General features: G+C 40.8%; 1 protein-coding gene across 1 annotated transcript in view; it reads left to right on the top strand.

Annotated features, from left to right (window-relative positions):
• The window catches only part of TMEM131 (transmembrane protein 131), a 190,675-nt gene that overhangs the window by 142,431 nt on the left and 25,449 nt on the right, over window positions 1-22,795 (top strand). The window contains exons 20-31 of the mRNA XM_061210791.1: window positions 1,773-1,925; window positions 2,028-2,103; window positions 2,261-2,378; window positions 4,204-4,342; window positions 5,047-5,156; window positions 5,603-5,669; window positions 12,737-12,888; window positions 13,294-13,436; window positions 14,697-14,883; window positions 15,935-16,120; window positions 16,929-17,087; window positions 17,475-18,058. Of these exons, the coding sequence (XP_061066774.1) occupies window positions 1,773-1,925; window positions 2,028-2,103; window positions 2,261-2,378; window positions 4,204-4,342; window positions 5,047-5,156; window positions 5,603-5,669; window positions 12,737-12,888; window positions 13,294-13,436; window positions 14,697-14,883; window positions 15,935-16,120; window positions 16,929-17,087; window positions 17,475-18,058 (2,074 nt within the window). The remainder of the gene's footprint in view (window positions 1-1,772; window positions 1,926-2,027; window positions 2,104-2,260; window positions 2,379-4,203; window positions 4,343-5,046; window positions 5,157-5,602; window positions 5,670-12,736; window positions 12,889-13,293; window positions 13,437-14,696; window positions 14,884-15,934; window positions 16,121-16,928; window positions 17,088-17,474; window positions 18,059-22,795) is intronic.

Here is a 22,795-nt window from a genome sequence, read left to right as displayed (position 1 = left end):
AGGATCAGATATTTGCTTGGAATTACAAATTAACTTGATAATTGGTCTTAATTGGGCAGCTGTAACAAATTACCATAGATTGGGTGGCTTAAACAACAGACGTTTATTTCTCATGGTTCTGGAGGCTGGGAAGTCCAAGATCAAGGCACCAGCAGATCTGGTGTCTGGTGAGGGCCTACTTCCTCGGTTTGCCGACGGGCATCTTCTCATTGTATCCTCGCACAACCAAAAGAGCAGACAGGGAGGGCAAGCTCTTGTGTCTCTTTTAAGGGCACTAATCCCGTTCATGAGGGCTCCACCCTCATGACCTGATCACCTCCCGAAGGCCCTGCCTCCTGATACCATCACACTGGGGGGTTAGGATTTCAACATGTGAGTGTGGGGGAGCACACAGACATTCAACCCATAACAGTCATGAAATTCTGTAAAATCTCTCATCAGATGGAGACTACTAGAGCCAAGTGATGAAAACTTGGTACTTCAGAATGAACATTTCAAATAACTCACAGTTTAATACTTCGTATTTGAATACCATTGTAAAATGAACTTCTGTATCTGTTACCTCTTTTGATCCCCACCATACCCCTGAGAGACAAGACGTGGGCACAAGAGTAGTAGTTATTACAGGTGCATGAAGACCAGGTAACTGCCGGGAAGACACAGCTGGTTGGAGGCCAAGCTGGGACTCAGCATAGGCTTCTGCTTTCTTCTCTTATGTTCTTATCCTCACAGCAGCGTCCCCACCCTCTAACATCTTTCTACTCTGGTTAGACTGTAGATGATGAGTGTTAGTCTTAACTGCACCATCATTCAACTCCTTTTACTGTTCATTTTCTTAACTTCTTTGTCTTTTTTTTTTTTTAAACCTTTATTTATTTATTCAGCTGTGCCAGGTCTTAGTTGCAGCACGCGGGATCTTTTAGTTGTGGAATGTGGGATCTAGTTCCCTGATCAGGGATCAAACCCAGGCTCCCTGCACCGGGAGCGGGAGTCCTAACTGCTGGACCACCAGGGAAGTCCCGACTTCTTTGTCTTTCAATACCAAATATTAGACCAGCAGGTCTGGTCATTTTAGAGACTTCTTCAAATGACTAGGAATCAGGTTATAGGATTCTGGTTCCGTATTCAGACAAAAGAAAGTAAAATATTATAATATGATTCTTATTGATGATTATTTGAATCATGTAATTTTTTATTTAAAATCTGGTACCCTGTCATAGGGAGAAGCATGCAGCTGATAAGAGCAATCATTGGTAATTTAATGATTTAATCTGTATGCTGTTTTAATATGCTTGATAACCTGTGTTTTTAAAAAACGTCTAATTTCTCTTTGGCACAAATAGTATTTTTCTTTTATAAAGAAAATAGCTTTGGATTTTAGAGTTCAGTTATTTCATCCTGAATTTGGATACTTTTAAGGCAACCTGGCCTTGGTATAATCAAACCTTTCTTAACAAACTGACAGTGACTTCTTCCTTTATTCAAAGCTAGCTCTGTACCTTTGTTAGTATGTGAACATTTTTACTTTAATTCATTTTTACGAGATTGCAGAGATTTTTCCTGCTAATTTATCTGTAATAGGCCATAAAAACAACAAAATACATATATTTGGAGGAGGGGCTCTGGTTACAAATTTAAAGTTTATCAACTTTTGAAAATTCTAAATGTCCTTTGAACTTTGGTTTCCTAGAAATATGTCTGTCAGCTCTAAAGTGTGTGTTCTGAAGAAAATCTACCATTTACAGATGAGTTTGTTTGTTTTCTTCCTTCAGGGGAAAATAGTTCATCAGAGTTTAAATATTATGAATTCCTTCTCACAGAAGGTAAAGATCCAACAAATACGATCTTTGTCAGAAGATGTACGATTTTACTACAAACGATTACGGGGCAATAAGGAAGATTTGGAGCCAGGGAAAAAATCAAAGGTTTGAAAATGTTATATTTGCAAAAATTCCCATCCATTAGTACTTTGTTATTGTGACCTTCTGTGGATTTGGGATTCATGGTTCTCCTGTGCCTCTTTATAGATTGCAAACATTTATTTTGATCCTGGACTGCAGTGTGGGGATCATTGCTATGTTGGCTTGCCTTTTCTGTCCAAATGTAAGTTATCTTGCCGTTCTCTCTCATGCCCTTCACTCCCTCCCCAGAATACTCTTTAATAAAAGGCGGCCACTTTTAAAGCCCATCTCTATCTCTTGATGCTATAGAAATCATTTGAAGGGCTGAGTATGTCATACCATTTGTCTCCTTGGTTTAGCTGAACCCAAAGTACAGCCTGGTATAGCCATGCAGGAAGATGCTTGGGATGCTGACTGGGATTTGCATCAAAGCCTGTTCAAAGGATGGATGGGAATAAAGGAAAATTCCGGTCATAAGTAAGTGGTTTTGCTTCATTTAAGTATTTGAGCTGTCTTTACCAGTATGAAACAGGACTTTCTAAAGTTATTCTTACATTAGGTTATTTTATTTCTCTGTAGGTAAGAAAATATGCCTAATCTTCAGGAAATTATAATGAGGCATCTTGAATTGCCATTGTAATTGTATATTTCTCAGAAGTATGCACACTACCATTTTTGTCTTTTTTCCAGTGTTCTAGATGCTTCCTTAAAGTCAAAGAAACTCGATGAAGTTGTCCTTGTGTAGGATAACTTCATTGTTTACCTTAGACACATCCATTTGCATAAGAAAGAAAGTTTCTACCTACCACTGACCTCTGTTAAAGGCTAGGAAAACACTTTCTGGGTTTAACCTCACAGGAGGAGGAGTGTCTTCCTCCCTTTCCAGAGCTGAGCTGTTAGGGGTGCCTGGCCCGTTCACATGGGCTCAACCTTATGTCTGTGGCAGGCAGAAAATGTCCCAGCGACAAATCAGTACCGCATCTGGATTCAAAAGCAAAGACACACTTCTGTGGCAGTATAGAAATTTGATCTTGCTGTGTACTTCAGAAGAGAATTTGACTAGCAAACTGATGAAAACTATTCTCCATTGGCTGATTTGAAATGTATTTGTCAGTATCATCAAGATCTTCCAATTTATAGTACTGTAAGATTTTCAAGCCATGAATGATTAAATCTGCAGGTTTCTATTTGAACTATCTGCTGTGAAAAGTTCTCTTAAGGCAAAAGAGAGTTAAATTTTAACTTTAAAATGGTTAAAATTAGTACAGAGACTACTTCTAATGAACTCACTAAGAGAACACTAATTCAGACACTCCTTGGTCCTCTACAGTTCCATAGCGGACATTGTAAGGTACAGGTCGCCTCCACAGTTTAACATCCAATTATGAATAAATAACTTGCAGTGCTGCCCTAGGTTCATCTGCCAAGGAACCTCTTCACACCCCGCCCCCTGAAACCCCTGCTTTCCTCTCTGTGAGCCTAGTGTTTCACTCCTAAAGACCCAGGCTCCCTGCCTGCCCTGTGCCACTGTGTCCCAGTTGCACAGCGAATGTGGCATTTTCCCTGCCCCTGCCTTTGTCTTACTTTCTCAGCGTGCATGTTACAGAGAATTCGTTACTCGTCATACAAAACCGGTACTCTCACCAATATTAGGGTGTCATAATTCAGTAGTCTTATAGGATAAAACAGGCTTCAGTGTTTGTGCCCAGGCACCTTAGCCCCATTTATAATATTGTTTCCTTAGGGAATGTGCTCTGAGTTCTTAACAGCTGGCTTATAAATACTCATAAGTAGGGAAATAGTCAAATGAGGCCCTGAAAATTGCTCTTAACTATATATATCTGGACAGAATCCTCATACGTGTTACCTCTTCAACTGATGTCTTCATTGTATATCAGGATTTTGTTTTGTTTTTTATCTCAAGTGGGGAAAAAGCCATATGCCAAGCAATGCACTGCCTTCTTATTAGTTCTACTGAAAATATTTGCCTGCTGTTGGTGTCTGGATCTTTCCACTAAACATGCAAGATCCTTTAGGATCCCCATAACATCATGTTATCTGAATATCCCTGCCTTTTCCCTTTCGTATTCAGTATGTAAACAATACTGTACAGGTGATCAGTGATACTTTGGCAGCTCTTTGTGCCAAAATAGAGACATCTTCATACATGTCTCTATGAAAAGCATAGTTAAATATTAGAGCAAATAAAATTTCTCAAGTACACAAGCCTAATAGAATTTCCTGTATTCAGAAAACTCAAATATTTCATTTTGTTACAGTGACTTACAAATTGTTTTTCTAGATTGAGCGCTATATTTGAAGTAAATACAGACCTTCAAAAAAACATACTGTCAAAAATCACTGCTGAGCTCTCCTGGCCGTCCGTCCTCAGCTCACCCCGTCACATGAGGTTTCCCCTTACTAATACAAACTGCTCTTCAGTAAGTATTCAGAGTGACATCAGTTCTGGGAAATCTGTAATAAGGTTATGAAGTATCTGCTCTTTTTTTTTTTTTTAACATCTTTATTGGAGTATAATTTCCAATGTTGTGTTAGTTTCTGCTGTATAACAAAGTGAATCAGCTATACGTATACATGTATCCCCATATCCCCTCCCTCTTGCGTCTCCCTCCCACCCTCCCTATCCCACCCCTCTAGGTGGTCGCAAAGCACTGAGCTGATCTCCCTGTCCTATGCGGCTGCTTCCCACTAGCTAGCTATTTCACATTTGGTAGTGTATATATGTCCATGCCACTCTCTCACTTCGTCCCAGCTTACCCCCCACCCCCCCACCCTCCCTGTGTCCTCAAGTCCATTCTCTACATCTGCGTCTTTATTCCTGTCCTGCCCTTAGGTTCATCAGAACCATTTCTTTTTTTTTAGATTCCATATATATGTGTTAGCATACGGTATTTGTTTTTCTCTTTCTGACTTACTTCACTCTGTGTGACAGACTCTAGGTCCATCCACCTCACTACAAATAACTCAATTTTGTTTCTTTTTATGGCTGAGTAATATTCCATTGTATATATGTGCCACATCTTCTTTATCCATTCATCTGTCGATGGACACTTAGGTTGGCTGCATGTCCTGGCTCTTTTAACTGTGGCAATCTTTCACTTACTGTGTCTTTACTTTGTTTAAGGAAGAAGAGATTACGTTAGAAAACCCTGCAGATGCTCCTGTCTACATTCAGTGTATTCCTCTGGCCTTATATTCCAACCCTTCCGTCTTTGTAGATAAGTTAATATCAAGGTAGGCATTGCTGGTAGATTATCAAAATGTTTTCATATTAGCAGTGAATTATTATTTTACACATTTAAAACTTTATTTCAGCTCATACAGTAGTAGATTGGGCTTAGAGAAATTCTGCATCTGTAATTGAAGTTGAGAGAAGGTTCTAGGGAGAGAGATGGATATTATATTAAGCATCTAGAAAAGCTTCCAGTTTAAGACAAGAAAAAAATAATATAGAACTCCTTCCTAAAATCTTATAAAGAGGAAGCAAGTGGTGGAGCCTTTCAAATATTTTAGTTTTAAAAAGTGAACAAAATATTAACTGTAAGTTGTAGCTATTTTTTGAAGGCTGTTAATCTGATAACATTGATCTCAAAATCTGCCAAAAGACAAGCACAACCTTAGTAACCCCTTTAATTATGATGCTGTTTACAAAGAAATATGTGTATGTTTTTTTATTTCAGGTTTAACTTAAGTAAGGTGGCAAAGATAGATTTAAGAACACTAGAATTCCAAGTCTTCAGAAACAGTGTAAGTATTCAAACTTCATACTATTCCAAAGAAGTAATTCTACGATATGATCAATGCAAATGTGAAAGAAAAATATTGACCATCCTTAAATTGGCTGAAGGGCAAGTTACTGAAGAAGTCAGAACGGTTTAGTAATTATTTTAGAGGCAAAAAGCCCCGGAAGAATGGGTGGGATTTAGATTGCCATGAGGCACCCTGGATAGAAGGTCCTGTTTGTGGGCATTAAACATTAAGCTCATGAAGGTTCATAATAATGGCTGCCAGAACCTCTGAGAGTATGTAGATAAGGTATATACTGATAGATAATTTTTTTTTTTATTAAACCTCAAAGTATTGAGCTTGGTCATTTAAATTTTTATTTTGGATACTTTCTAATAAAATTGTAAGCTCCATGAAGGCCAGACCCACGGCTAGCTGTATTCATACTTAGCGCAGTAGCGAGCATAGTTTTAACTCAACAAGTATTTTTAAACTAATAAATGTATACATAAACTGGTTTGTTCTAGGACCAAGTATTCTCTATCATACGGGCTGGGCTGAGCAGCCACTAACCACTCATGATTATATAAGAACTTAATGTGTAGGATCTGTGTCAGTCAGGAAATTAGCACTTGGAACTAAAGCCACCTGCAAACTGGCCCAAGTCTCTTGGCCTCGATGTCCTTCCTCCTGCCCAGCCACTCTCATCCAGCCTTAAACAGCCTGTTCACACCAGCCCTGCTGGCTGTGGAGCCTGCACTGATTCGGCTCTCTGGCTCTCCCTGAATCTTCATTTGCAAGCATGTTAACTGTGTTTTTTGTTTTCTTTTTGATGTATGGTAGGTACCTTGTTTCCCAGTTCTGGGTATAAGCTCCTTGAGGGCTTGTCTTCTATTTATATGGTTTCCTTCCCATATTTATAATACGAATGGTGTTGAGTGAATGAGAGTAGGAATCTAGTTAATCCTCCATCATCTGAATTACTTTGAGTGAAAACAGTAAACAACCACCTCCTTTCTCTCCTTGCTGTGAGCTCTTTTGCTGAGCAAGGTCCCAGTCTGTCAAGTAGCCACGGGATGCCTTCCTGCCATGCTGTGGCTTTGCTGCTTCCCATTTGGAATAAGGGAGGTTGGCTCCTAGAATAACCATGGCTTTGTACCTACTAGCTTGGTCACCTCGACCAAGTAAATAAACCTTTCCAAACTTCAACTTTTTCACTTGTAAGTGAAGTTAATAATTTGTATATTACAAAGTTTTTGAACAGGTTAAACAGACCAACATGGAAGCCCTTAGATGGGTTGCTTGGGACATAGGAAGCCCTCAATGAATGTTGACTGGATGAGTCAATCTGTGGCTCACCAGGTGGGAAAGAAAGGCAATATGAAGGTTTTCAGTATTTCATGAGCACCTACTATGTGTCAGCATTATGCCAGTTGCATTCACATTTATAATTTCATGTAATCATTACAATAGCCAGGCTGAGCTATTACTAACCACCCTAAGAATAAGTATTTCCCTTGTTCTGTTGGTGGTGGAAAAACAAAGCTCAGAGAGAGGAAGTAACTTGCCCAAGTTCCTACCTGTCATAACTGTCAGGGCCAAATTCAAATCTAGTTCTCTCAGAGTCCAGAACCCTTGCCCATACTTTCATGACACATGGTCATTACTGGTTAGGAATCACTAATTAACCTGTCCAACTTGATGTTTTGTAGTTCTTGAAGGATTTGTGTCCTTTCCCATAGCTTTGTGTTTTTATGTATAAGGCATAAATTAGCCAAACCTTTATGGAATTGTTTTTATGTCTATTTTTAAGTAAATCTTATATAAGAAAGTAATTTTTAAAAAAAGAGAAAGTAATTTTCAATGTTATATTTTTATTTTCTGCTGAGTAATAGGTAGAATACTAGACTGAAATTTAGACAGTCTCATATTCTAGTCCATGCCCTTCTCTTGGGATCTTTTTTACTTTGCTTTTTCCATCCATAAAGTGCCAACATAATAAGTTCAAGGTTATCTAGACTCCAAATATCTAGAAAGCTCAGTAACCTGAAATTCCTTTTACTCTGCTTTTATAAGAGAGGAAATACTCATAAGAAGTAAATGACCTAGTATTTACCTTTTTTTATCTTACCAAATCTTTAGTGGTATCTACAAGATGTAGGTACTGTGAGAGATAGGAAGATGAATAAGAATACTCTAGACCTCAGGAATTTATTCTAAATAAGAAATGCTGGAGGAGGTCTTAGGGTGAGTTTAGGATAAATTCTATCACAGTTCTCTACAGTGGATCTCAGAATATTTGGTCTCAGGATTCCTTTATAGTCTGAAAAATAATTAAGGATTTCTACTTTATCTCAATTTTTAAAAATTATTAAGGACTCCAAAGAGGTTTTTTGTTTATGTGGTTTGCATCTATCAATATTTACCATATTAGAAATTAAAACTGAGAGATCATTAAAATATTGATTTAATTCATTTAAAATAATAATAAATAATAAGCCCATTCTATTTGACATAGATAATATAAAAATGAAAAAATAGATATATATTTTTTTAAGAACCATTTTGTAAGAAGAGTAGATTGTTTTACATTTTTACAGAGCTCTTCAGTGGCTCTCTGACTTAATATACAGATAGATTCTCCTATCTGCTTCTGCATTCGGTCTCTTATGATACATTGTTTTCGATGAAGTATGTGATAAATATCTGACCTGACCTGACACATTCATGTAGTTGCAAAAAGGAGTGTCTTAATTGCCTTTTTAGTTATCATAACACCATGCATCAGTCATTTGGAAAATATTGCTTCACTAAGATAGGAAGAGCTTCCAAATGTTGACACAATTCACTCTGCAGTATCCAGAAAATCATATTCATTCTTACAACCACTAATATCATCAGGGAGTTCTTTAACTATTGGCTTTAAAGCTCACAGGGCCAAAATTCTAAATTTCGCTCAAACACTCAAATTTTACCATTGGCAACAAATGCTTCAGTTGTTTCCCTTAAAGGAACAGATGCACTTCATTTTCGTAAAAATGTCTACTAACTACTCCAGTCTGAATAACCATATATTGACTGTCAATCGTTCTTTCAAATATAAATGGTGTTGCAGAGGCAGGAGCTAGTTCAGTTGGCATCTGAAACAATAGCTCTTCCAGACAGCATGGTCCAGCATGCTTCAAGGGGTGCTGCGTGCATACTCCATTTTATCACATGGTATTGAAAAAGCACGTGCTCAGTAAATAGCCTCACCCGCCAGAGAGCAGACAGCAGAAACAAGAAGAACTACAGTCCTGCAGCCTGTGGAATGAAAACCACATTCACAGAAAGATAGGCAAAATGAAAAGGCAGAGGACTATGTACCAGATGAAGGAACAAGATAAAACCCCAGAAAAACAACTAAATGAAGTGGAGATAGGCAACCTTCCAGAAAAAGAATTCAGAATAATGGTAGTGAAGATGACCCAGGACCTTGGAAAAAGAATGGAGGCAAAGATCGAGAAGATGCAAGAAATGTTTAACAAAGACCTAGAAGAATTAAAGAACAAACACCTAGAAGAATTAAAGAACAAACACCTAGAAGAATTAAAGAACAAACAAACAGAGATGAACAATACAATAATTGAAATGAAAAATACACTAGAAGGAATCAGTAGCAGAATAACTGAGGCAGAAGAACGGGTAAGTGACCTGGAAGATAGAATGGTGGATTTCACTGCCGCAGAACAGAATAAAGAAAAAAGAATGAAAAGAAATGAAGACAGCCTAAGAGACCTCTGGGACAACATTAAACGCACCAACATTCACATTATAGGCGTCCCAGAAGGAGAAGAGAGACAGAAAGGACCTGAGAAAATATTTGAAGAGATTATAGTTGAAAACTTCCCTAACATGGGAAAGGAAATAGCCACCCAAGTCCAGGAAGTGCAGAGTCCCAGGCAGGATAAACCCAAGGAGAAACATGCCAAGACACATAGTAATTAAATTGACAAAAATTAAAGACAAAGAAAAATTATTAAAAGCAACAAGGGAAAAACGACAAATAACATACAAGGGAACTCCCATAAGGTTAACAGCTGATTTCTCAGCAGAAACTCTACAAGCCAGAAGGGAGTGGCACAATATATTTAAAGTGATGAAAGGGAGGAACCTACAACCAAGATTACTCTATATCCGGCAAGGATCTCATTCAGATTCGACAGAGAAATCAAAAGCTTTACAGACGAGCAAAAGCTAAGAGAATTCGGCACCACCAAACCAGCTCTACAACAAAGGCTAAAGGAACTTCTCTAAGTGGGAAACACAAGAGAAGAAAAGGACCTACAAAAACAAGCCCAAGACAATTAAGAAAATGGTAATAGGAACATACATATTGATAATCACCTTAAATGTGAATGGATTAAATGCTCCAACCAAAAGACACAGACTCACTGAATAATACAAAAACAAGACCCATATATATGCTGTCTACAAGAGACCCACTTCAGACCTAGGGACACATACAGACTGAAAGTGAGGGGATGGAAAAAGATATTCCATGCAAATGGAAATCATAAAGCTGGAGTACCAATACTCATATCAGATAAAATAGACTTTAAAATAAAGAATGTTACAAGAGACAAGGAAGGACACTACATAATGATCAAGGGATCGATCCAAGAAGAAGATATAACAATTATGAACATATATGCACCCAACACAGGAGCACCTCAATACATAAGGCAACTGCTAACAGCTATAAAAGAGGAAATCAACAGTAACACAGTAATAGTGGGGGACTTTAACACCTCACTTACACCAATGGACAGATCATCCAGACAGAAAATGAATAAGGAAACACAAGCTTTAAATGACACAATAGACCAGGTAGATTTAATTGATATTTATAGGACATTCCATCTGAAAACAGCAGATTACACTTTCTTCCTAAGTGCACACAGAACATTCTCCAGGATAGATCACATCTTGGGTCACAAATCAAGCCTCGGTAAGTTTAAGAAAATTGAAATCATATCAAGCATCTTTTCCGACCACAACGCTATGAGATTAGAAATAAATTACACGGAAAAAAATGTAAAAAACACAAACACATGGAGGCTAAACAATATGTTACTAAATAACCAAGAGATCACTGAAGAAATCAAAGAGGAAATCAAAAAATACCTAGAGACAAATGACAATGAAAACACAGCGATCCGAAAACAAAAAAAGGCACGTGCTCAGGGGTTGAGATTTAATAAGATTAATATTTATTACTGTTTAATCAGTAACAGTTTTTTTGGTTTTTTTTTTTTTAACTGCAAGTGCATGGCAGTGAGGAAGACAGTGGCTACTAGGGAAGTTTGATGCCACTGCCTTGCTTCTAGCTAAAGGGTCAGCAGTTTTACCCACCATTGCTTTTGCTGACCATCAGTGCAAAGGTCAACACAGTGAAAAAGGCAAAGAACGTCTGTCTGTCGGTGTTCTGAAAATAGTTTTGACACCTGAAAAGACCTCTGAGATCCCCAGGGGTCCATGAATCCCTCTTTAAGAACCACCACTACAACAATTATTGAGAATTATTGAGGGCCTTAGTGATATCCCAGAGGCATTACAACATCCTAAAGTAGTTTCCAAGTCATCTGAGTTTAAATTAGTTGTTTTGGTGAATATATGTATAATGTATAACGTGTTCATCAGTTACTCAGAATAGTTCATTTAAAAGGGAACCTATTTACCAACCATTTTGGAGCAATCGAAACATTGTTGTCCTAGTAGACATGGACAGAGAAGAATTTTCGATGTAGGAAAAAATATTTGCCTCAGAAGTGAGAATTGAAAAGTAGTGTGCTGGGCTTCCCTGGTGGCGCAGTGGTTGAGAATCTGCCTGCTAATGCAGGGGACACGGGTTCAAGCCCTGGTCTGGGAGGATCCCACATGCCGCGGAGCAACTGGGCCCGCGAGCCACAACTACTGAGCCTGCGTGTCTGGAGCCTGTGCTCCGCAACCAGAGAGGCCACGATAGTGAGAGGCCCGCGCACCGCGATGAAGAGTGGCCCCCGCTTGCCGCAACTAGAGAAAGCCCTTGCACAGAAACGAGGACCCAACACAGTCAAAAATAAATTAATTAATTAATTAATTAATTTTTAAAAAAAATCTTTAAAAAAAAAAAGTAGTGTGCTTCACAAAGTCTATTGACTATGGAGTTATGTTTGTAGAATCATGCTGTTGAAATAGATAGATCTGTATATAGTAGAAAAATCATACAAAATGCACTCTCCTTTCACAAGTTAGCAGAGCCATGTAGAGCCATGGACATTTATACCCAAGTATTACCAACCCTTCCCCCAAAAAAGTTTAAGGTTAATGTTACTTGAAATCAGAACAGTATAACCTTATATGTGAACTATGATTTTCTAAAAAATAAAAAACAAATGTTTTTTAATTTTATCTATAACTGTCAGGAAGTCATATTTTGATTATTAAACTAAGCTATTACTTGAACTTTGAATCATCAAGTGTTTATGAAACAGTAATTATGGGCTTAGCTTTCAAAATAAAATTCAAAGATAGATTGATATGAATTGGAAATATTTTTACAAATAAAATGATGCAACCTTAAGATCCTCCAGCTGATAATCTGTCTGAGGGGAGGGGCAGAAAAACAGTGACTGAAAGGGGGGACAGCACCAGTAGGACTTCGGAGTGCTGGGTGTTCGGTACACAGCTGTTTGCTTTGTGCTAAAACACTGAGCTACTCATCTCTTAGGTTTGTGTCCTTTTCTGTTTTTGTGTCATGTTTCAAAACTTTTAAAGTTAAAAATAAAACGATCTGTACACAAAAACAAGTGCTTAGTACAAACATGAAGACTTTGGTGACCTGGGGAACAAAGCCCTTTCTGGGACTTAATGCAGAATATAAAGTGTCATCATTGGTTGCCCAGCTCTGCTTGCCGGCCATCCAGCCTCTAAATCATCAGGGATAGAATTGTTTATATAGTTGATCAATTCGAGAAACTAATACTGGGCTGTGGATGGGGTAAAGGGAAAAAAATTTTTCCAGAGAATATACTAATGACTCCTATTTGTTTACCCAATGATTCAAGGCTCATCCACTGCAGAGTTCAACAGGATTTACAGAGGGCCTCTCCCGACATTTAATTTTAAACCTAATTTTAAAACCTGGAGAAAAGAAATCTGTCAAAGTAAAGTTTACTCCAATTCACAATAGAACTGTTTCTTCCCTAATCATAATCAGGTATGTTCTGTGATTTAAGTGTGGATTGACTTTTAGTACTTACGTAGAGTCCTTTCTTGATTCGTTTCAGTATTAATATTTGCATTAATTTATTTATGAAATAGGGTATTCATTTTGCCCAGAATACACACACACATACCACGCCTCATGAAAGATACCTTTGTGATTATATTTTTAGCTAAAAGACCTGAATACTGTCTTCCTGTACCACGTGTGACTCTTCAAAGTGAAAAGCTCTTGCTCCTTTTCGTATAAACATTTAAAAATTTTTCAAGTGCAAATGTTTCACCATTAAATTTAGTATATTAATTTTTATATGGTTTATAAAGTAACAGTAAAAATTATAGATCAAAAGATTGTGCAAATTTAATGGGAGGAAAATCTGTGGTTCTTGTTCTTACATAGAAATAACCTGACTGTGATGGATGCTGTGATGGTCCAAGGACAAGGAACAACTGAGAGCTTGAGGGTGGCAGGCAAGCTTCCAGGTCCAGGGAGCTCCTTGCGCTTTAAAATCACAGAAGCATTATTAAAAGACTGTACAGACAGTGAGTATTCCTATCATATCCAAGGGCACAAATTTCAGCGTTTGTTGTCAACAGTAAATAATTCCAAAAACAAGAACAGTATTTCTACATGTGCACATGTGTATATTAGTGATGGATACTTAAGATTTTTTTTTTTTTTTTTTTTTTTATTTATGGCTGCATTGGGTCTTCGTTTCTGCGCGAGGGCTTTCTCTATTGTGGCAAGCGGGGGCCACTCTTCATCGCGATGCGCGGGCCTCTCACTATCGCGGCCTCTCTTGTTGCGGAGCACAGGCTCCAGACACGCAGGCTCAGTAGTTGTGGCTCACGGGCCCAGTTGCTCCACGGCATGTGGGATCTTCCCAGACCAGGGCTCAAACCCGTGTCCCCTGCATTGGCAGGCAGACTCTCAACCACTGCGCCACCAGGGAAGCCCGATACTTAAGATTTTAAGAAAACACCCTGACTTGCTTTCAGAGTTGTTTGGTTTGGATCTTAAAAAATTTGAAGTGTCAGTATTCATTGCATGCCTTAGATGATTTACTCTGAATGTGAAAAATAAAGCACAGTAAGTCCCCTACACATGAACCTTCAAGTTGCAGACTTTCAAAGATGCAAACATGGGTTTGCATGTCCAATCACGTAAGTTAGTTCATGTGTCTGGCGCACATTGTCACGTGTGTGCATCCCCACAAGTGATTGTACTTTTGTGTACTTTACAGTACTGTATAGAGTACAGTAGTACAGTACCTTTATTTCAAGCCCAGGATGTCCAGAAGCAACCGTAAAAGCAGCGGTGATGTAGCGAGTACTGCAGGCAGCCCCTGTATGCCAGCTGTTTACTGTACTACTGTACTCTTCAAGGTACTGTACTGTAAGATTAAAAATGTTTTATTTCTTGTGTTTGTTTGTTTTTTATGTATTGTTTGTGTGAAATGTATTATAAACCTATTACAGTACGGTACTATATAGCCAATTGTGTTGGTTAGGTACCTAGGTTAACTTCGTTGGACTTACGAACAAATTGGACTTACGAACGCACTCTTGGAACTAAACTCGTTCGTATGTAGGGGACTTACTGCAAAATTAAACTTCTGCCATCTAAAATGACTTAACAAAGTAGAGTACTTCCTGACGAAATCTGGGTAATGGCTGATCTCTTTGCCCTGAGGAGCTCATTCATAATCTCTGGGATACATTCATGAAGAATGTATTATCATTACTTGGACCTGGAGCACAGGATAGCAAGATTTATACTCACTCCTCATTTTTTTCCTTTAGGTTTGAAACTAAGAGAACCAAATTTCACATTGAAAAGAACGTTTAAAATAGAGAATACAGGACAACTTCAAATTCACATAGAAACCATTGAAGTCAGTGGGTACTCATGCGAGGGATATGGCTTTAAAGTTGCCAATTGTCAAGAATTTGTACTAAGTGCCAATGCCTCTAAAGACATAATCATTTTGTAAGTATTTTCTCATAAGATAATGAATCACTAACTTCTCATTAACTTTTTATACTGGAGTTGTTCAAACGTTATGCTAAAATTGTTTTCATACTCACAAAAAAAGGTCTTTATCCACAAATATATTCATTTGATTTTTTTTTTCACTTAATCTTTGGTTATTTCTTCATATCTTTGTTTTCAAAATTGTGAAGCTCCAAAGTGGATCAGATAGTCTTAGAAACCAGTTTCAAAATGATTTTCGAGATTGTGTAGGAAACTGACTATAAATTCAGTCTCAGCAGCAGAGCAGACACCTGTGTTACACACATGCAGTTTTTCCGTGTTGTGCAGTGTATACAAATGTGTGATATTTTGGTCAGAAGACAGTTTTAATGCCTACATCGGCAATAGTTGCCACATATTTTAACAATTGATAACTTGTTATGTTATAAAGTTTATATAATAAAATGTAACTTCTGTCCCCTTAATGGAATGATAATTTCATGACCTTCAGTGGACACTTACTTTATAAGTAACTACATTACTCCATGTAAGGCATGACACTTGGCACCTGAAGGTACAGTGAGGAATAAGACACCTTTCCTCAACGTGCAGATCGTGTGCTTGCGGAGCATACAGTTAACAAAATAAAAATAATATAATTAGGGCAGAAAGCAGTGCTGCAGGAGATGAACATCAGTAGGGCTAGGGTGGTTCTCTACACACACACAAAAAAAGGCATTGGGAGTGCATCGTAGGAGAAGAGTGTGGATTAAATAAAGGAGGAAGGAGGAGGGAAGGGAAAGAAGCTCAGAGACTACTTTCCTAATTAATAATCATGGGAAGCTGATTATTGTTCTCTTTTTATGTAACTTCTCCAATTATCCACAGAATATAGTTGTTTTGGTTATTCACCTCATAGGACAATACTTTGTCCATCTTAAAATGAGAAAGTTGAATAAAAGTATCAAACTCTAAAATTCTGTGTTCTATTTCAAAGGTATTATATTTAAACTGTTTGTGGTATATTTTTAAAAACTTTAGTCTCACTGCCATCATTCCGTTTTAGGTTTACTCCTGATTTCACAGCTTCTAGAGTTATTCGTGAACTGAAGTTTATAACAACCAGTGGCTCTGAATTCGTATTTGTATTGAATGCATCCCTTCCTTACCATATGTTAGCAACCTGTGCAGAAGCCCTGCCCAGGCCCAACTGGGAGCTGGCTCTGTACATCATCATCTCAGGAATAATGAGGTACTTGTGTCTTCTTTCGAGATTAGTATTTAGGCATCACTTGACACTGTTCATCACGGGCCCAGTACGTGCCAGTCGCTGTTCTGAGTGCCGGGGATTCACCAACGAACGAAGCAGGCAGACCCCTCTCGTCAAGCCTGCGTACACCAGTGGGAGCAGTCAGAACTGACCCCTTCTTGGGTGGCATATACGATAAACCAGAGTCTCTTCTACCTTTGAAATTTGTTACACAAATTAAGTACAGGTTAATTTCTTAAAGGGAAAAAACACGCATAGTTTACCAGGTAGTTACTCGATTTGGGCATTTGTACTGTACTCAACATAATAGTTTATTCTTCTGGAGTCATACCTAAGCAACATAAAATTGATGAGAAGTATTTTTTAAACCCTCAACATCCTCATCTTTTTTTCAGCATATTTCTTTATGTTTCTTTAAGAATGAGATATACTCGCCTCTGAATTAACTTACATAGTTACCCTGCACATCCTTTAAGGGAAAAGAGTTGGCCTAGAGAGTTAGAACTAAAAGAAAAGATAAGAGCTGCTTCTTCTTGGTAAAAGAAAAGCTACCCTCCAGTGTCTGTTCTGATACAAATAATTATTTCCTCCGTACGAGCCTCCGTGTACGTTGGCATTCTAGAAAAGTCAGTGTGCAAACTTTCATCCATAATGCTTTTTCGTCATGTCACAGGCATTTTGTTTTTTATATCATACTGTACTTTACCAAGAAACTTGCCTTTAATGTCACATTTTGTTACTCTTGCACTCACAAATGAACCCCGATTCTCCAACTTCTGTACCCCTGCAGTGCGCTGTTTCTTTTGGTAATTGGAACAGCCTATTTAGAAGCTCAAGGAATTTGGGAGCCATTTCGAAGGCGACTATCCTTTGAGGCCTCGAACCCGCCCTTTGATGTCGGAAGACCATTTGATCTCAGGAGAATCGTTGGTATTTCATCTGAAGGAAAGTATGTTCACCTGCCAGAAATAAATTCTCCAATATATATAGATTTGGCCGATGTAATTGAAAGAAAAAATAAGTTTCTTCTTTTCATCTTTGCTCAGGGGGAGAAATCTTTAATACCCTGCGTATAGTGCTCTGTTACTAAGAACTCATAGCGAATGCCATGTTTTTATTATATTGATAAGGGTTAAAATATTCTCAGTTGTATCAGTACCTCAATTCCTAAATTGTCAGTTAGAACAGACCCAGTCCAGTTGTGGAAAGTACCCTATTTCTTGCTGTTTTTTCCTTCGGGTAGTTCATATTTATGGTGGCTATGCTGATGAAGTAATTTTTTTAATCTTAGATCTTGTAGGTTGCTATTACTGATCTGCAGTTTGTCCTTTTTCAGCTTGAACACACTCAGCTGCGACCCCAGTCACAGTAGGGGGTTCTGTGGAACAGGCGGCCCGGCGGCCCGACCCAGTGCCGGGAGTCACAAGCAGTGTGGCCCACCCGTGCACGCACACAGCAGTCACAGCAATAGAAACTCATCTGACGTGGAAAACGTCAGAGCCAAAAGCAGCGCAAGTACCTCCAGCAGGACTAACGCCCAGTCGGCGAGCAAAGCCAGTGCCCTGGTCTTAGATCCACATGCCGTGGCCCAGGGTCACACAGCAGGCAGGAAGTCCAAGGGGGCAAAACAGAGCCAGCACGGCAGCCAGCACCATGCCCACAGCCCGCTGGAGCAGCACTCGCCACCTCCACCGCCACCGCCAGTGCCTCAGCACCAGGAGCCACAGCCCGAGAGGCTGTCCCCCGCACCCCTCGCGCACCCTTCCCACCCAGAGCACCCCAGCAGCACACGGCACAGCTCAGAGGACTCAGACATCACCAGTCTCATCGAAGCCATGGACAAAGACTTCGACCACCACGACTCCCCACCCCTGGAAGTGTTTGCAGAGCAGCCGCCTTCACCACTGTCGAAAAGCAAAGGTAATCATGGGTTCTCACGGCCAGGAAAGCGTGACACGTGAGGGGAGAGCCAGCGCGTGTTTAAGGGGCTACTGTGATCGTAGTTGTGATGAACAACTAATTTAGTAGGTGTTCTTCTGGCTCAAGTTCATCTCTGCTCTTGGACTTCAGCTTTTCCATATCAAGACACAAATAGAGGTATCCATTTGTCGTAAAAGATATTTGTATTTCTTAGATTACTTGCCAAATTCAGAAATTTATTGGACATCTACTGTTTTCCTTTTCAACTGCGTGTGATTACTGCGTTACCGTGGTAGGTTGAGCTTTGTTTTTTTAATTGTTAAAATAACTTTAACAGAACGGAGATCATCTGCCTTTTGACTCAAAAATAGGACTTCTGCACAACCTGTGCTTTAGAGCAGAGGTTGGCAAACTACAACCCGTGGGCCAAGTCATCACCTGTTTTTGTAAATAAAGTTTTATCGGGACCCAGCCGTGCTCATTCGTTTACACACGGTCCATGGCTGCTTTTGTGCTGCAGCAGTAGCAGAGCTGAGCAGCTGCAACAGAGGCTGTAAGGTCCACAAACCAGAAAATATTTACTGTCTAGCCCTTTCCAGAACAAGTTTGCTGACCCCTGCTTTAGAGTTCTTCATGCTGTATTAGTTATCCGTTTCTCGGTAACAGTTAACCCCAAAACCTAGTGGCTTAAAACCCCACCATTTACTATCTCACAGTTTCTGGGGGTCAGGCATCTGGGTGCAGCTTAGCCGGCTTCTCTGGATCTCACAAGGCGGCAGTCAGGGTGTTGGCCAGGGCTGAAGCCTTCGTAAGGTTCAGCTGAAGGTGGATCTGCTTCCAAGTTCACTCAGGTGGTTGACGGCAGGATTCAGTTCTTCACGGCCTGGTGGACTGAGGGTCTGGGTTCCTTCCTAACTGTGGCCAGCCACCTCTGCATAGAGCAGCTCAAAGCCGTTGTTGGCTTTACCAGAGCAAGCAAGTAGGAAGGCAAGAGAGAGAACAGGCTGGCAGGACAGAAGTCATGGTCTTCTGTGACCTACTCTTGGAAGTGATCCCCCATCACTTCTGCAGTGTTCTCACTAGAAGTGTGGTCCAGCCACACTCCGGGAGAGAGAGTTCCACGAGAGCATAACATGGGGCTCCCTTCTTCGACGTCTACGCACCACACATACATAGGCAGGCTAATTTGTAACTTCCAGACTCAAAATGTGAAAAATAGTGAATGGCCTCTGGCTATATTTCAGTTTATTCCCTTTACAGCTTGAACTTTTTTGCATCTTCCTCTCTCTTCTGTGGCAGCCATGCTAATACATTACTCTAAGCCTATTTAAGTCCCTCCCTCACTGAGGTACCAAGGAGTTTTTGCCTTTGGTTTGCACAGGAAATAGGGAACCTGGCAGCCCTGAGAGGCCAGAAGAAACCTGATGCCCCAGAATCCAGGAGTTTTCTTTTAGAGAATTTCTTAGTTCCAGTGATATGAAGACTAGTTCTATATGGTCTTCTTCGAGTTACTTGCATTTGGATTTGTAAAACAGTAGAAAGTCTTGAATAATATTTAACTTCTTCCACAGAAATCTTTTTTTGTTGTTATCTCATTATTAATAGAGCTTACATATTTTAGGGTAATTTTTACAGTAATATTAAATGAATGCTTAAAGTTCCTTTTATAAATTAGATCAAGCTGCATAATGTGTTTTTCTCCAATCGAGAGCATGAATAAAATAAACATATATTATCCTTTCTTACCACAAAGGGAGGCTCTGGCAGTCAAGGTGAGCGCCTTGTCGCTTGTGTCTAAGATAGTCCTCTAACACCACCATAGGCCCATTTTTCTTTTCAGGGCCATTCGTCTAGAACATAAAGTTTAAAATTTAAAAATGTTTTTTATTGTTCACAGTGGTCCGAGAGTCGACCTACTAAAAGCTGTGTAATGATGGAGCGTGGGTACCACATTATTAGTGATTCTTGAGCTCACGAGGAAGCAGTGATTACCAGCTTCACTTGAGCGGCCACCCCACTTGGTAGCCTTCCCACTGCTGCTGTGTGGAAAGAAGGAAAGAGCCAGATCTTAGTTTTTTTTTTTTCTTCTTCAATAAGTGGTTTTATTGAAGTATAACATACATGTAGAAACTCAGTCTTTTAAAACTACTTTAAAAGTTGGGCGTTGATCTTGGGGTTGCAAAATAGTGATAGATCATAAAACCATAGGCTCTTAGCCGGGTGGAGCCTTTATCATCTCCCTAAAGCTTACCCCAGCGGCCCTGCTAAAATAGTCTCGTGTTTACATTAAATATGAACTTTCTCTTTTCAGAAGCACCCTGTTCTCTCCCCTGCCCTCCCCAGTAGCTCACAGAAATCTTCCTTGTAATGAGCTTCAGTGACGTCTGGCCTTTGGAGACTGTTCAGAAGGACCCTTCTTCATCTGAACGGGGTCTCCCTGCTCTTGCGCTCTCTGGGTAGATGGCTTGCAGGCCATCCGGTCACTTCTCTAGTCATCCCAGCAGTCACTTTTCCTCCCGGGAGATGGGGCCCAGAAATGCCCTCTGTTCACGGCTGCCTGAGCAGGGCCCCTACGGCTGTACTTCTGTGGCTTCTCCTCCTGTGACACGCGAGTCCTGGGGACTGGACAGGGGCCATTGCTGGACTGAGGGTTAAAACCTGAGAACGCACTGAGCCTGGTGCAGCCATTTTCAGTGTCTGCATTCACTGCAGAAACAGTGGATTCTGCCGTTGGCGGTCTGAGGGGCAGCTTTATCTCAGGTGGGGAGAAGCCGAGTGGTGTGGGCTCACAAGGCCAGGCTCTACCTTCAGGCAGACCCAGATCAAATCCTGGCTCTGCCACTTACTAACTGTGTGATTTGGAGAAAATTACTTCTCTGAGCCTCCGTTTGTTACCTTTAAAGTGGAGAGAATAGCTTCTACTTACATGGTAGGGGGTAGGCACTGCTGTGATTTTTAGGGCAGGAAATGGCGCTGCCATCACTAGGCTGCTGGGTTGCAGTTGGCTGTGGCACATCCCAGCGGGAATGTCTGCTTGGAACTCGGTCTTGAGGGTGAGGAATGGGATAAGCAGAGAGCTTAAGCTCTCTGAGATAAGCAGGACAGAGTCCCGAGGACAAGGCCAGCAGACAGCGCGACAGGAAGCAGGTAGCAGATGTGGTTGGCATGTCCCAGCAAGGCCAGAGCAGAGGTAGAATCGAGCTCCACAGAGCCTGGAGGACCTTGGCAGGAACAGTCTCTGTGAAGTGAGCCTAGAAGCCAGGTAACTGTGGCTTGGAGAGCACCTGGCACGCCAGACCGTTACCAGTGGCCGCTTCTTGGTGTGCGTGTGAGGGGCCAGTGAGTGAGGGGTGGAGGTTACTCTTTAATCTGTAGTTTCCATGTTCTTTGATTTTTAACCAAAAAAAAAAAAAAAAAGGATGTGTATATCTTGCAGTAGTATTTTTAATGAAGAAAAAAAATAGGGGAACATGTTGCTTGAAAATATCTGTGGGCCAAGGACAGAAAGGGGGGTAGAGCTGAGAGCAGCAGTGTTGTCAGCGCTTCCTGACGCTCCAGACACAACCGCAAGTGCCTCGGGCACCTGGGTGATTGGCGTTGCGCTGACCCTGTTTGCAGGGGGGATGCCCAGTCTAAGAAGGGTTACGTCAGGCAGACACAGGAGCCAAGCCCAGGCCCGACCCTAACCCTCAGCTCGCAGCTGCACGACACCACCTCCTCCACAAGGAGGAGCAGCATTTGAGCAGATAATTGGTGCGACCCAGTGCCCAGGGAGGTGGGTGGGTAGGACCCAGCTCCGCAGAGTATATATACAAGGGCACGTGTTCCACGGGCGTGTGGACGCAGAGGGATTGGTAGCTTCTGAGGCCGAAGGGGAAGCGGTAGGGTAGAAACAGAACGTAGAGGAAGTCTGGAATAATCAGACCTCAAATAGCTGAGATTTCTGTAGGCTGGGAGTCCATAGGACATGGGAATTGGATTTGCAGAGCAGTCCCTCGGGCAACATCGGGGACCCAGCTGAAGGTCACTGTGGCCTCCCTCACGCTTGTGCCGTTCTTCTCCATTGACTGTGCAGCCCACAGGTGAAGGGTGAACACGGGGTGGTTGACGCCCTGCGGGGCAGGGACAGCAGAGAGACCCAGGGCTGAGAACGTCGTGGGGCATTGGCAGGAGAACAATGGGCGTGCCACGCTGTGCGGAATTGGCAGGACCTTAACACAGAAGGAGCCTCACCGACAGGGAGAATGGACAAGTCAAGGGCCGGGGCTCCAACAAGTCAAGTTACAGGGATGATGGAAGCAAGGGAATGAGAGGAGACCAAGGTGTGAAAAGGAGGCGTGAGGGTTTAGGGTTTGGGAGAAAAAGCAGTTCCGGGCAGTAACAGGCCCTCCGGTGCAGCCTGGAAGTGAGGTATGGGGGTGTAACAGAAGTAAGGCCCGTTAGCACCAGCGAGGCCACAGACCTAGAGGTCCACCGTCCTTTATACAACACTCGAGAGCCACCTTTGTTGGAATTCAGGTTTTCAGAAAGGTATACGATGATGTGCCATGTGATTCATGAGACCGTAAAAGTAGCTTCACATCAGTTCAGTTCAGTTGTGCCACCAAAAGTTTTTGTTTCTAAATGAGTTGGGGAGAAAAAGCTTTGAAAGCTTTTGGGATTTCAGAGTGACTGATAAGAGATTGTCATCCCGACCTATACCAGGCCTGGGCCTGGATGATGGGAGCTTGAGAGTCC

Source organism: Eubalaena glacialis, chromosome 14 (genome assembly GCF_028564815.1).
Source record: "Eubalaena glacialis isolate mEubGla1 chromosome 14, mEubGla1.1.hap2.+ XY, whole genome shotgun sequence".
NCBI lineage: Eukaryota > Metazoa > Chordata > Mammalia > Artiodactyla > Balaenidae > Eubalaena > Eubalaena glacialis.
The sequence above is the reverse complement of the archived record's forward strand: the minus strand, read 5'-3'. Positions and strand labels throughout refer to the sequence as shown.